At 38.5% G+C, this 14,668-nt stretch overlaps 1 protein-coding gene across 6 annotated transcripts in view; it reads right to left on the bottom strand.

Annotated features, from left to right (window-relative positions):
• The window catches only part of Ints6 (integrator complex subunit 6), an 87,020-nt gene that overhangs the window by 40,777 nt on the left and 31,575 nt on the right, over positions 1 to 14,668 (bottom strand). For 4 of the 6 annotated variants that reach the window (XM_037208471.1, XM_028884172.2, XM_028884170.2 and 1 more), the window contains one exon: positions 4,764 to 4,967. The exons of the other annotated variants lie outside the window; for them this stretch is intronic. In XM_037208471.1, the coding sequence (XP_037064366.1) occupies positions 4,764 to 4,967 (204 nt within the window). The remainder of the gene's footprint in view (positions 1 to 4,763; positions 4,968 to 14,668) is intronic. 6 annotated transcript variants of the gene reach the window in all.

The following is a 14,668-nucleotide window of genomic DNA, read 5'->3' as shown; positions in this document are numbered from 1 at the left end:
TTCTACTAACCCAAACCCCTCAAATCTCAGTGTAACCAATATAGCTAAGTTGTGATGTTCTACTTGACGAATGCGCACAGGGACGGTCCTGTGTTAAATCTGGAGTCACCTTACCTCAAGAAGCCTCCCGCTCTCCAACATCTGCTGCTTTTCTTGAAAGTCAAACCTGGGTTGCAGGACATTTTGTAAAATGAGCCCACTTGCATCAACTGTCCACAAAAAGAGAAGCAACTGACACCAGCACAGCTTGGAGCAGAGGCACTCTCCTTCTGGACTACTACCCGATCAAACCTATCTTTAAAATAAAGGTCTCTCTGTTTTGCTGTTACAGTTTTCCAATAAGATCACTAAACCAATTTAAAAAAACAAACCAGAGCAGTGGTTCTCACCACCCTAATGTTGAGACCCTTTAATACAGTTCCTCACGCTGTAGTGACCCCAACCACAAAATTATCTTCACTGCTACTTTATAATTTTGCTATTATTAATTTTTGTAATGTAAATATCTGATATGAAAGATACCTGGTGTGTGACCCCTCTGATCGAGAGCCGCAGGCTGAGAACCACTGTCTGTCAATTTGTTTACTTACAGAAACTATGCATTCAAAGAGAAACCAACTCTGTATGGTAGCATGTGATAAGCACTTGGGAAGTCGAGGCAGGAGATCCAATCTAGGCTCTGAGCCCTGTCTCAAAAGCAAACCAGGCAGTGTGCTGCTGCAGCAGCAAGGCAAGAATGTATACATTCTAATATACTGGGGAGAAAGCTAGTGTCTCCAGGTCCCAATTTCTCAGATTTGCTTAGGTAACAGAGAAAGAAATTTTTCAGAAGACAGTTTAATGTCTTCAGTATTTCTTAAAGCTAATCTCTCAAATACAATACTGCCTTAGTTTGGTCTTTAAGTCAAAACAAATCAGAGGAAGACATGATGCTATGCTGTACTAGGTTCTTGCAGATTTACTTCCATTTCCTCCTTCCCAGTAGATACCTCTCTTTTGTTGGGCCTTCTGTTTACTGAATTTCACACTATCATGAGCAAAGACCCTCGACCTCTATTCTCCAAGTTTTACTTTCCAATAATTTCAATCCTTAGTACTTTTTCTAATTATTTCTAGAACATAAATTCTAAATGCAAGGATATTCAACTTGAAATTATCTGGTCAACGCACATGAAAGACACCTGCTTATCCTAAGATTTATGCATTTCATATGATGCTAAGCACAAGTCTACTAAAAAAGGAAATGGATGGGCCAAGGTACAGAGCTTGCTACAGAACTCACATGAGGCCCAGGGTTCCATACCCAGCACTGTATAAAAATGTGTGTGTACATTCATATTTATATATATAAATGCCAAAGAATATTATTCACTTCAAAATGATTAATTTTATTATGACAACTTCACCTCAATTACACACACACACACACAACACACACACACACACACACACACACACACACACACACACAGAGTTGAGAAAATGGCTCAGTTGGTGAAATGTTTGCCGTGCAAGCTTAAGGACCTGAATTTGGATCCCAGAGCCTAATAAACCGTCAAGCATAGCAGAACGCACCTATACCCTAGTGCTAGAGAAATAGATACGGGAGATCCGTGGGGGTTTCTGGACAGGAAGTCTAACTGAATCAGAGCTCCAGTTCCACTTGAGACCCTGTCTCGCCACCACATGCATGCCCACATATCATGTACACACACACACCTTTCCAAAAGTCAAGTAATTTAGTAATTCAGTTAAAGAAAATGCCCCCGGTTAGGCGAAAAGGAACTGGAGGACAGCAGAGGATGGAGGATGGAAGGAAAGGAGTCTTCGTATAATCCCAGAATGGCTGGGCTCACAGACCAGGTTAGTCACAAACTCACGAGACTCTCCTGCCTCTACCTCTGGGAGTCTGGATTATAGGAATGTGCCTTATGCCCAGCAGGAAAGAAAATGCATTTAAAAACAAAAATAAAGATGAATTCAGAATTCTACTATCCAAAAAGAACAGAAATGAGGTTGGGGTTGCACGGGCAATACCTGGAAGAGACTATCAAAGAGTAACATTTTCAGACAACATAAACTCTCAGACTGAAATGACACACCAGGAATCACATAGATAATCGCCCTCAATACCCTGCACCTAACCTTGGGCTATACTTCAGGGCAGTTCTATAGTATTTGTTCAAAAAACTTGAGTGCATTCTGGCTCTAGTGTTATTCTGCTCACTGCATTCAGGAAGAGTAACTGTATGGATAAAGACCATTCCAAAGCTGATGTGAAACATCTAACACAGTAACACAACCCCATGACCTACAGCAGTGGAATACAAAACAGGACATTCCGGGGCTCCCCAAACTGTGGTCTACAAGTCTACTGCAGCCCAGTCTATCTCTGAAAACAAAACTTATCTGAACACACCACTACTTACTAATAATTGTGTGAGTGCTTCTTTCCTACAACAGCAAAAGTCAGTAATTCTAATAGACACAGGGTTGAAAATGTTCATTATCCTTTTTTAAAATTTACATTAAACTATACATTTGTATGTATATGTGCATACATATGCTGTGTGTGTACCAGTCCATGAGTGGAGGTCAGAGGACAACTTTCAAGAGTGGGTTCTCTTGGCTCCATACGTTCTCTAAGGGTTCTATTTAGTCTTTTAATTAAAAAGTTTACAAACTGTGAAGGTTAATTTTAGTTATCAACTTGACACACCAAAAAAGGGAACCTCATTTGAGAACTGCCTCCATCAGAGGGGCCTGTGGCATGTCTATGGGGCATATTCTAGATTGCTATCTGATGGGACAAGTCTAGCCCAATTGCTGGAAGAGCCATCCCTGGGCAGGCAGGCCTGGACTGTATAAGGAAAATAGCTAGGCAAACCAAGGAAAGCAAGCCAGTAAGCTACATTCCTCTGTGGTCTCTGCTTCAGTTCCTGCCTCCAGGTTCCTGCCTTGAGCTCCTGCACTGGCTTCCTTCAATCACAGCATAAGATGAAATAAACTCCCCAAATTGGTTTTGGTCAGTGTTTCATCATAGCAACAGTAAGCAAAACAGAATACAAATTTTTGGAATATATCACAGCTCATGCTGCACAGAAAACAAATTTGGTAACACTAACACACACACCACACACACACACACACACACACACACAAATCAACACCTGTGGGCTGGAGAGAAAGTTCAACAGTTAAGAGCACTGACTGCTCTTCCAGAGCACCCACATGACAGCTCACAACTGTCCGTAACTCCAAGATCTGACACTCTCACACAGACATACATGCAGGCAAAACACCAATGTACATAAAATAATAAACAAATTAAATTATATATATAAAAAAATGTGATTTTTCTCCTGAATGATGGAAATTGAATCCAGGGCCCATTGACCATCTACAAGCATGTTACACTGATCTACATTCCCAGTGCTAGTATATATATAATTACTAAACTTTAAAAAAGTACAAACACTGGGAATTGTGCATGCCCCATATAATTTATTACTAGTAAATAGTAATTCAAAAAAAAGGAAATGAGTAGGTCTTAGGACTTCTCAGTTTACTTAAATTTAGAAACCTAGGTTATTAATGAACTACTGGTTCTACAAGTGCTTCACATTATAGAGAAAGCAATCTAAAATTAAACTTTTCCAAAATAAAATGGCTAAAATATTTCAAGAATCTTTATTTTATTTTATTTATTTATTTTTTGTTTGTCTGTTTGTTTTTTTCGAGACAGGGTTTCTCTGTGTAGCTTTGCACCTTTTTCCTGGAACTCACTTGGTAGCCCAGGCTGGCCTCGAACTCACAGAGATCCGCCTGGCTCTGCCTCCCGAGTGCTGGTATTAAAGGCGCGCACCACCACCGCCCGACAAGAATCTTTATTTTAATATGATCAAAGATGTTGATCAAGGAGGTAGTACTAATATTCTTCAGGTTCAATACAATAAATTATGAATTGCTTCAATGCTACTGTGCTTTTTTGTTTTTCATCGTTTTGTTTCTGTTTTTCATTTTTCTTTTTGGTTTTTCGAGACCAGGTTTCTCTGAGTAGCTTTGCACCTTTCCTGGAACTCACTCTGTAGCCCAGGCTGGCCTCAAAATCACAGAGATCCGCCTGGCTCTGCCTCCCAAGTGCTGGGATTAAAGGCATGGCCACCACCACCAGGCCATTTTTCTTGAAACAGGGTCATACTATGTGGCCCAAGTAAATACATAATCCTCCTACCCCTCGCCAACACTGGGATTGATCGGCATGCACCACCACACCCAGCAATAACTATGTTTGTTATAAAAAAACTTTTTATGACAGACAAAAGTCAAATGCAAACTTGTTCTAATAAACCTCTGAAGCTTAAGTGCCTGATATTTATATGATAAATGTACAAACTGAAAGAACAGTTCATTAAGTTTTTAGTATCTATTTGTAGTTAACAAATGAATGCAATTTTGCAATCAAGGTATCACTTAGCTACAACAGAAAGGTGGTGTTCGATTCAGAGAACAAGTATTAAGCTAAAGCTCTCAAGAGCATGGGAATAGCAAATTCCTCCCTATATGACTGTTAAGCTCAGAAAGTAAGTCTCCAATAACTCAAAAATTGGGGTCTGGTCATCATCATCAATGGATTTTTAAGCTTCAGGTTAGTTTACCAATCAAACCTGAATAATCAGGTTAGGGTTATCATTCTGTTTTGAATCCAATTCTCCAACAAAAAGGCACAGTCCCCAGAGAGAACTACACTCTACTCTGCTCACCTTCAAGGCTTTCTGAGGCCTTCCGAGATGACTAGCATCAGACTTTTGAGGAAGGCTAGCCATTAGACAAGCGCTTGAAGTGACATCCAGGATCAGGTCGATGATCCTGGACCCAGGAATCATGACCCTCCCTGAGGCACCAGTCATCATGAGACAGTCAGTGCACTTTGGCACTTCTTGAAAACCACTGGGCTGCTCCTTTAGCTGAAAGGAAAAAAAACATCAAAACCACAACAAACAAAACAAGGGGAGGGAATCAGTAATTCAATCTGAAAGAGTGTGGGGGAAAAATACACCAAAAACAGCCTTGTCTAGATCAAAATTTAGCCTTGTGTTGATGGCAAGTCCAAAGTTTCAAGATTATTTCAGTCACTTCAAGTTTATTTCTAATAAATAAATCTAAGACTTAAAATTACTATACTACACCTGAAAAGGACCAAAAGTGAAAATTAAGTTTAAAAAACTGGGAACAGAGCTAATATAATCAAATATATTTTATAAGTAACTAACAGCCTAATGTTTATGTTAGTGTGGCTATCAGGAATTCAAATGTTAATTTGCATTTTCTCAGACTATAATCTGACTCAGAAAGGCAGAAAATAACCAAACAGACAAAATTCAACAGAAAAATTGCCTGGGGTATAGATGCCCATATTGATATACATGTGTACACGTGTGTACACACACACACACACACACACACACACACACACACACACACACACACACACACACACACACGGGGGAGGGAGAGAGGAGAGAAGAGAGAGAATATTCCAGTCTGTTCTAGTAATTTTTAAATGTCAATGTTAATGGTTGCTTTAAATAAGCAAATTTTAAATATTCTTAAAAATAAAAAACAATGGGCTGGATGTGGTGTCATACACTTTTAATCCCAGTACTTGAGAGACAGTCAAGCACATCTCTGTGAGGCCAGCCTGGTCTATATAGTCAGTTCCATGCCAGCCAAGGGAATATAAAGAGACTCTGTGTCAAAATTAATTTTTAAAAATAAAATACCAACAACAGCCAGAGAGTGGCTCAAGTGTGGGGTGAGGGATATGACAAGACAACCTTGACCACACTGGGCATATATGGCAGCATTCATAGCATTGGAACAATGAAGCAGAAGGGCTTTACATAATAGCACCTGTCTCAATAACAACAACAACAACACACATACATACACACACACACACACACACACACAACACACACACACAAAAAGTTGAGGCAATTGTTCGTCATGAAAGCTAAAGGACTATCTGTGTATCCCTCACTGACCTGGAGCCCACCAATTAGGCTAGATTAGTTGACTAGGGAGTCCCAGAGATCCATCTCTGCCCTCAGTGGCATGGAGAGCCCAGCAGGAGATCCTCAGCCCTTTACTGACTAAGCCATTATCCAGCCCTGAGATGAGTGTTTTTACAAGTTGCCTCATAATTCCTTGACAACAGACTTACTCTAAAAGCAATTATTTTACTTTCCTTTCTTCTACTTTTTTCTATATCCTCCATATTCCAGATAACAATATTACTACCTACATAGACACACAAGATGGAAGCCGAGAAATAATACTAGACCATTTTTTAACTTGTCTGAAAAGCTATTGAGTTGGGTATAGTAATGCAGTTGTGATCAAGGCACTGAGGTGACTGAGGGCAGGAGGGTGGTTGAGTTTAAGGGCAGCCTAGATTTACTAACCAGAGCACTGTCACCAAAAACAAAAGAAGTCAAGACAAATCTATGGACTTCGCCCCAGGAAAGTGTGCATGCACACAAACACAATATTTAGATATTACTTTAAGAATTTTATGGTAGGCCAGGAGTCTAGGTTCAGAACCCTATAAATACGTTTTTCCTCCTACCTAACACATCTTTAAAAACCTGCATCACACACTATCAAATCTCTTCCGATTTCTCCCTGTATGTCTAACCCTGGCTTAATTTTGGCGCACACACTTCTTTTCTTGGACTACTGAATGTAGCTAATTCTTTCCACAGAGCACTCACCTTTAGTCTTTAGTGCATCTTCACTCACCTGGATGGCAGAACAACTCTGCTAAAAACAAAAATTTCACGTGTCTGGGCAACTTCAATCTTAGTATCTTCCCCTACGAACGTTAGCATAATGAAGTCCTGAATCCTTGTATCACTATCATCTGCCTTCTACCTATATTTTCTGTGTCTTATCCTTTCCAAGTTATAATCATCTACTAAATGGTGTCCATGTATACATAGTTTGGCATACTATTCTCTCTTGGAATACCACAGCTCAATTCCTTACTCAAAATTTAAAGCTCCTTTGTTTATGCCGAGAAAATCATCCTATTTGTGCTATGACATTTCTCACTATACAAGTACTAATTTTGTTGCCTGTTTCCAAAGACAGTGTGTTTTCTAGGGGCAAGAGTCTTATTTTACTTCCATCTCTGCTCCTACATCTTAAACTCATGTCGAGAGAAAGTCCTCAATACAGCACACCCACATCCGAGCAGTAACTTTAGACTGACAGGTAGTCAGTATAAAAATTAGTATTTTAAGACTGTCCGAGCCGGGCGTTGGTGGCGCACGCCTTTAATCCCAGCACTCGGAGGCAGAGCCAGGCGGATCTCTGTGAGTTCGAGGCCAGCCTGGGCTACCAAGTGAACTCCAGAAAGGCGCAAAGCTACACAGAGAAACCCTGTCTTGAAAAAAACCAAAGGGAAAAAAAAAAGACTGTCCAATAATCTTTTCTATACAACATCAACAGATTAGAAAATAATTCTGTTATAAATATTCATACAAGCCCAATTCCACAACCTTGGAAAGGATTCCAAGTATAACAATTACCAAGATAAAGAATTATTTGTTCCTTAGAATAACTTCAGGCTAGCCCTGTTAAGTTAAAAACATTTCACTACTGTTTATAAAGGTATTCTCACATGTTTTTATGTGGGGAAAAGTATGGGCATATTGTGTTTTCAAATCTGACTGCTCATCATCAGAATCAGTTGGAATTTTTTTTACAAAATACTGATGTCTCCATTTCCAGCCGACAGCAATGGCCCCATCATCAGAGCCGAGACCTGTCTATTTTACAAGCTCACTTGGCGATTCTGATGCAGCTGTGTAAGTACCACGGTAGTTCGTGTATGGCAGGGCCACAAGCAGTGACAGAAATGTCTCTAAACTATTTTGATGTATTTTACCACAGACTTTTAGGTAATAGTTACTACTGCCATACCACTTTCATTAGGATGACCAAAACATTTCTTTATCATTATTCTGTTTGTTTAGATGCTTTTCTTAGGGGTTATTCTTACTACCTAAGTTTAACAGTATTACTGTATAAATAAATTGTTGAATGTGCACTATAAAGTTGTGTCAAACTTATTTATAATTATGTATTTTCAAGAAACTATTAATTACAAGTATGAACATTTCTAAATTATACCAACAGTGGCAAATCCAGGAATGGAGAAAATAGAGGCAAAAATATAGATAGAAAAAGAAAATGTAAATTATCTATAATCCAACAAATTCCCTTAGCTGTTCTTACAAAGCTGCCTTGGTAGAGGTGACACAAAGCACCAGGGTGAAATATTTCACCACAAATGCGTGGTCACTCTTTAAGGGTTACTAGACTCCAGTAACACCAATATGGAGAGGCCACTACAAGACAGCACCGAACTCAGAAACCTATCACACTATCAAGTTCCTCCAGATAAGATTTATTTATGTACTTCATGTATGTGGGTGTTTTGTCTGTATGTACACTGCATACAGAAGAGGGCATTAGGTAGCATGGAACTACAGTTATACCACTGAACCATCCCTCCAGCCCCTCTCTTTCAGTTTTTTTTTGAAACAAAGGAAGTTGCCCAATGTTCTCAGTATGCCAGGGAGCAGGGAACCTACTCTAAATGTGTTTTCGAGTCTTTACCTATAAAATAGTTATAAGAGCCTCTGGCAGAGAGTTTTATTTCAGTGGATAAAAATATTTTGGGAGGGAGGAAACAGCAGTTTCTGAAACATCTGATGCTAGAGTCTATATTGCTTTTGAATCATTAAGAAGGCAAATGCATAACTACACACCTTGTCAGATAAAGTAAAACTATTTTCAATGTGTAATGTGTAGGATAATCCAGGAAAAAAAAATGATGCTATCAAATCCAGTAACTAATAGCTTGAATGACTTTTGTACCTACTTTAAGAACTGACAAATCAGAATATAAGCCCAACTGAACCCATAAACTGAGACTGCTCTTACATTCTTGTTCTATGCAAGTGTCTTAACTGGACATCTCTCCAGTAAGTTGTAAAAGTAATTATTCAACTTGGTCTTTAAACCTAGCTAATACTGCAAAGCCAACAGTTCACTTTGACAAAAAAAAAAACTTCTCAAAAAACGTTACCTCCATGGCAATCATAATACAGGAATGCCAACATACTCATTTATACAGAGAAATCTCAATATTTGACATAGAAGACTACTATTAGCATCTTCAGGAAGGAGAAAAATAACGGGTTCGATACACTGACTGTTACAGCAGGATTTCTTCTGCTGCCTTACTGAACAATTTTGGCCATGTGTTTCTGGAATCAGTTCAGAACACATTCCATTCCCATTGCAACTTAGTACTCCAGAGGATCTTTGCAAACAATAAAAAGAATCAAGTTTTCAGCAAGTGTTCTTGGTATATCAGAATTCAAATCCATACGTAGCCCATTTCCCTTATATGAAAATACTGGAGACAACCAGTTTTACTAAATGGCTGTATACATGTACACATAAAAACACTCCAAAAAGGCCATAATAATACACTTAAACTTGCAATCCAAACAGTCATCAAAAGTCCTAGACAATACTCAGGTCACCTCAAGCAATAAATAGCCTAGACTTTTATTAAATGACTCTCAATGTTTCATTTAATTAATATAAAATGATCACATCTAGCTTGAGAGTTTTACAGCATAAAGCAGTCAGTCTTCTCTCCTGTGAGCTGTGACAGAATGCACAGCTGTTCTATTATCCTGCTCACAAACATGCTGTAAAAAATTAGGGCCTATACATACTCAGGCCAAGGCTTAATATGGCTCTAAATATTTAAACTAACTCCTTTTTTATACTCAAAAAATATTGGGCCCTTTTTAAATACAAACTTCACAAATATATGCAGTAAATCACACACAGTAAATTATGGTGGTATTTTATTTGTACTGAAATGTGATTTTATTTGTAGGTTAGTAAATAAAGTTGCTTGGGGGTCAGAGCTAATAGCAAGCCATAGCAGAGCTGGGCGTTCATGGCGCACGCCTTTAATCCCAGCACTTGGTAGAAGAGCTAGGTAGATCTCTGTGTGGTCAAGGATACAGCCAGCATTGGAGACACACGCCTTTAATCTCAATACCATAGAAGACCTGGAGGGCTGTACATACAGGCAGTGACAAGGCAGCATGTGTTTGGGTTTACAACCAATGAGAAAGCAGAACAGAAAGACTATACAAAGACAAACACACAGGAAGTAGGTCTCTTTCGGAGAGGTAGGACCACTGCAGAAGGAAGGGTAAGGTTTTAGCTCTGAGCTCTGACCTCTTGGCTTTCTTCTTTACATTGGTTCTGTGTTTCTTATTTAATAAGACGGTTGGTTACATCTACAGTAAATTGTTATGCTAAGATCTTTAGATCAAATTAAATTGTATGTAATGTTAGAAAGAATTTGCCAATTACATGAAAGGTAGCAGTGCCTATGAGATGGGATGAATGTACTTTTTCAGTGCTTCCACATACTTAGAATCACTATTTTTTTTTTGTTCCTCCCCATCCTCTGCTCTAACGGTCTGTCTGCCTTGCAGTGTTTGCTGAGCTTTGAGGGGGTGACAGATGTCTTACTAAGGGCCGAGCACTCAACACTTTATTCTCAGCACCTTGATCAGTTTTGAGTCTGTATTACTGTGACTGACTCACTGCAAAAAGAAGCTTCTTTGCCCAATACTGAGGCAGCACTGTGTATGGCATAAAGTTTAAAGGTCTGCAATGTGCATTTCCAGCTGGCCATCAAAGAAGGTTATAGCACTTTACAGCCCATGCTCCACTTTTTGGAACGACTTAGCCAGTACAAGACAGTTTTTCTTGTGGCAAGAAGAGTGGCTTGAAAGCATAAGCTTGCTTTGCAGTGGGGTATGAAGTCAGAACTAGAATCACTATTTTTATCACTCAAAACACTACTTAAACACTGTCATGAAACAACACCAAAGACTTACCGTTTTATATTCATTGCCTAGGAATGCTCTGCTCAGTATTTATGGGAGACTAAACAAATTCTGAACAGAATTCTCTATATCATACTTGCATAGAAAGCTGAAATAAAGGTAAGAATCCAGATGGAAGTAAATTAGCCTGTGGAGACAGCTCAGTCAGACAAGTACCTATCACACAAGCACAAGGACTCATCAGATCCCAGTATCCACATAAAAGCCAGGTACAGTGAGTACCTGGAAAGCCTCAGCACTAGAGAGGCAGAGACAGGAGGATCCCTGAGATTTGCTATCCATCTTGCTCAGTAGTGAGCTACAGGTTCAGGAAGAAACTGTCTCAAAAAATAAGGTAAAGAGCAATAGAGGAAGATACCCAAAATCAACTTATGGAATGAACATGTATCTGCAAATACACTCACAGCACATACACAATGGAAGAAAATTCTAAACACATTCAACAACAGAATCAAAGAGGTGCTGGGTAGACCCAGGAAGTAGGGGGAGCACCATTGGGCTAGGATACCTTCACAATTTAGATTAATTCTAATCTAGATTTTGGCAGCAACAAATACCATAACTGAAGCAAATCATTTTATTTCTTTTGATCTCAATTTCCTCATTTGTAAAATACAAGATAAGACTAAATAAACATATATATGCTATGAGGATTATGAGACGCAGCAAGGTCACTCATTCTGTACTAACAGAGCAGACAGGACCTACCACAGCAGATGTCATACCTCTCAAGCAAAGTGCATCATGACAGTGGAACACACAAACCCACAAAGAGAAATAGGTTACATCAACAGTAGTCACAGCGGGGCAAATGTGGTGCATGCCTATAATCCAACTACTTCGGAGGTGGAAGCAAGAGGATCTAAGTTTGAGGCCAGTGTTCCTCTATGAGTTCAAAGCCAGTCTGAGCTATAGAGAGAGAGAGACAGTCTATTTTAAAAAATAAAATAAAAACCAGCCCACAAACCACTAAAAATTACATACACACATTCTATAAAATTCCTTAAATGGAAATTAATCACATTTACTCATTCAAAAATACAGAAAGAGAATCCAGTTTTGCCAAAAGCAAAGGTAAAGAGACTTGAAGAGATGTAAACACAAAATTGACATTCCCTAGTAAAAATAACAATATAGATCATGCATGGAGCAAGCATATAAATGCACGTATACATATTCACAGAGTGGAGAGAAACAATGAGTTGGGATATTGTTCAATGCTAGAGCAATTGCCTTGCATGCACTAGGCCCCAGGTTTGATCAACAGCACTGGGTGGAAGAGAGAGGTAGAAGAGGAGAGAAACATGCAGGGGCTTTCTCAAACATGAATAAACTTCATAATCCAAAATGCTTGCCTTAAAAATAAATGACCTTTCTGCTTCAGGTAAGGAGCAGCAACAGGAATCAATTTTTAACTTCCTATTAGATTCAACACATCAACATCTGTAATATTTTAATATAAACTCTATTCTTAGTATTATACTAAATATTACACAAGGTAAGGTGTGGTGGTAATCTAATTGTACTGAAATATTATTTTGATTGTATGTTAATAAATAAAGTTGTCCGGGGGTCAGAGCTATTAGAGCCATAGCAAGAGTGTGGCGGTGGTGGCACACGCTTTTAATCCCATAGATATCTGTGTGTTCAGGGATATAGCCAGCATTGGAGACATATGCCTTTAAGACCTAGGGGGCTGTACATTCAGACAGTGACAAGGCAGTCATGTGTTTGGGTTTACAACCAATGAGAAGGCAGAACTACATACTATAAAAAAAAGAACAGACAGGAAGTAGCTCTTTTTCGCGAAGCTGGGACAGCAGGAGGAAGGGTGAGATTTTAGCTCTGAGCTCTGACCTCTCAGCTTTCTCTTTTACATTGTTTCTGTGTTTCTTATTTAATAAGACGGTTGGTTACATCAACAGTAAGGAGAACAGAAAGGTTAAGATCTCTGCCCACAAGAAAATCTTCTCAATCTTATTTGCAAGTTAATATTAGAATATTATAAAGACACAGTAATATCCTTCCCAAGGAAGGAATCAGAATGAAAGTTCAACAATTCCAATTCCCATGTACATTTCAAGGTATCTTAAAGCTAAAGAAGTCTCATAAATAGAATTTTATAAATAAAACAGATCCAGATATACAGGAACAAACTACATCACCAAAGGCATTTCTAGAAAGGCAAGAGAAAGAGTGCCATGAATAGATAGCCTTACAGATAGGCATATTTTACAACAGAAACAGAAAAAACTGCTTAATCAAAATCATTAAGGTAAAAAAATGACCACAAAAAGACTTGGAATTTTGAGCCAGGTGTGGTGGCACATGCCTTTAATCCCAGCATTTAGGAGGCAGAGACAGACAGATCTCTGTGAGTTCAAGGCCAACCTGGTCTACAGGATAGCCAGGGCTACACAGAGAAACCCTGTCTCAAAACAAAAACAAACAAAAAAAGACTTAGAATTTCTACAAAATGAACACAAACACTAAAATTATTATGGATAAGAGAGAAAAATCAATTTTGAGAGTTTCTAAGTTCAAGCTAAGTGACACTTCTATTGTTTGTGATTACAGATACAATCAGTGTTTGTCTACTAAGAGTGGCAGGACCATAAATGGCTATACATTGTCAACTAAATCTAAGAAAGTCCAATAACCCATTCAGTTCCACTTTCAAGCAGGCAATAAAATAGCTAAATATAGTTTACAATCTATTTTTTCTGTGCTATCTCAATGATTATATCCTAAAATCTCTTTAACATTAACTACTGAAACAATGTAATTTTAGCATTTCTCTCCTAATTCAAATTAGGTAATCTAAGTTCTGCACTGTTTCTATTGCCTCATGATGGAATGATACAATACACTTTTTCTTTATAGCCCACCACTTTCACATACATCTTTTTCATTTTAGATTTCAACACTACGAAGGAAAGCAAGCATTATTGTCATTTCATCAATAAAGGAGAGATTTAGGGAAATTAGATTACTGGTACAAAGTTCACTACTACAAGTACTTGAATTAAGAAAGAAACCCACACACTCTGACCTCATGTAATTTATATTCCACAGTGTCACACAAATGGAAATAAATTCCAAATCTTTAATTACATTTTAATTCTAATTGCAAATCTAAATCTAATTCTTTAAAGTCCATACCTTTCCCATTTCAAACTCTAATAAATACCACAGAAACTAAGAGCTAATGCAAACAGTAACGAGTCTTTAAAAGATCACCTGTACATCAGAATGTCCAGAAGAAAATGAATAACACATTTACCAACAGTTCAAATATAATAAAAACACTCTCAAGTCTGCTTCCTTTAATCTAATGAACTTATCCTACCACAGCACACACAATTCACTGACAGACAGCAAATAACATTAGCTCTCAATTATTCATACTACCCGACTCAGAGGAAACATCAATGCGGGAGAATCCTGCCTTTTCTAGTTTCAAGCTACTCTCGGCACTGTGTACTCCAGCCTGGACTCTAGTCAAACAAAAACCACCCAGATGACATGACTGGAGAGGAAATGTCTAGGAAAGGCCTATGTATTAAGTCTCGGTCCCATGTTCAGGATGCTATTGGGTGATGGTGGCAACTCTGAGAGATGAAGCCTGGTTGGAGGAAGTTGGGTCAATG

The sequence above is a fragment of the Peromyscus leucopus genome, chromosome 9 (assembly GCF_004664715.2).
Source record: "Peromyscus leucopus breed LL Stock chromosome 9, UCI_PerLeu_2.1, whole genome shotgun sequence".
Lineage (NCBI taxonomy): Eukaryota > Metazoa > Chordata > Mammalia > Rodentia > Cricetidae > Peromyscus > Peromyscus leucopus.
The sequence above is the reverse complement of the archived record's forward strand: the minus strand, read 5'-3'. Positions and strand labels throughout refer to the sequence as shown.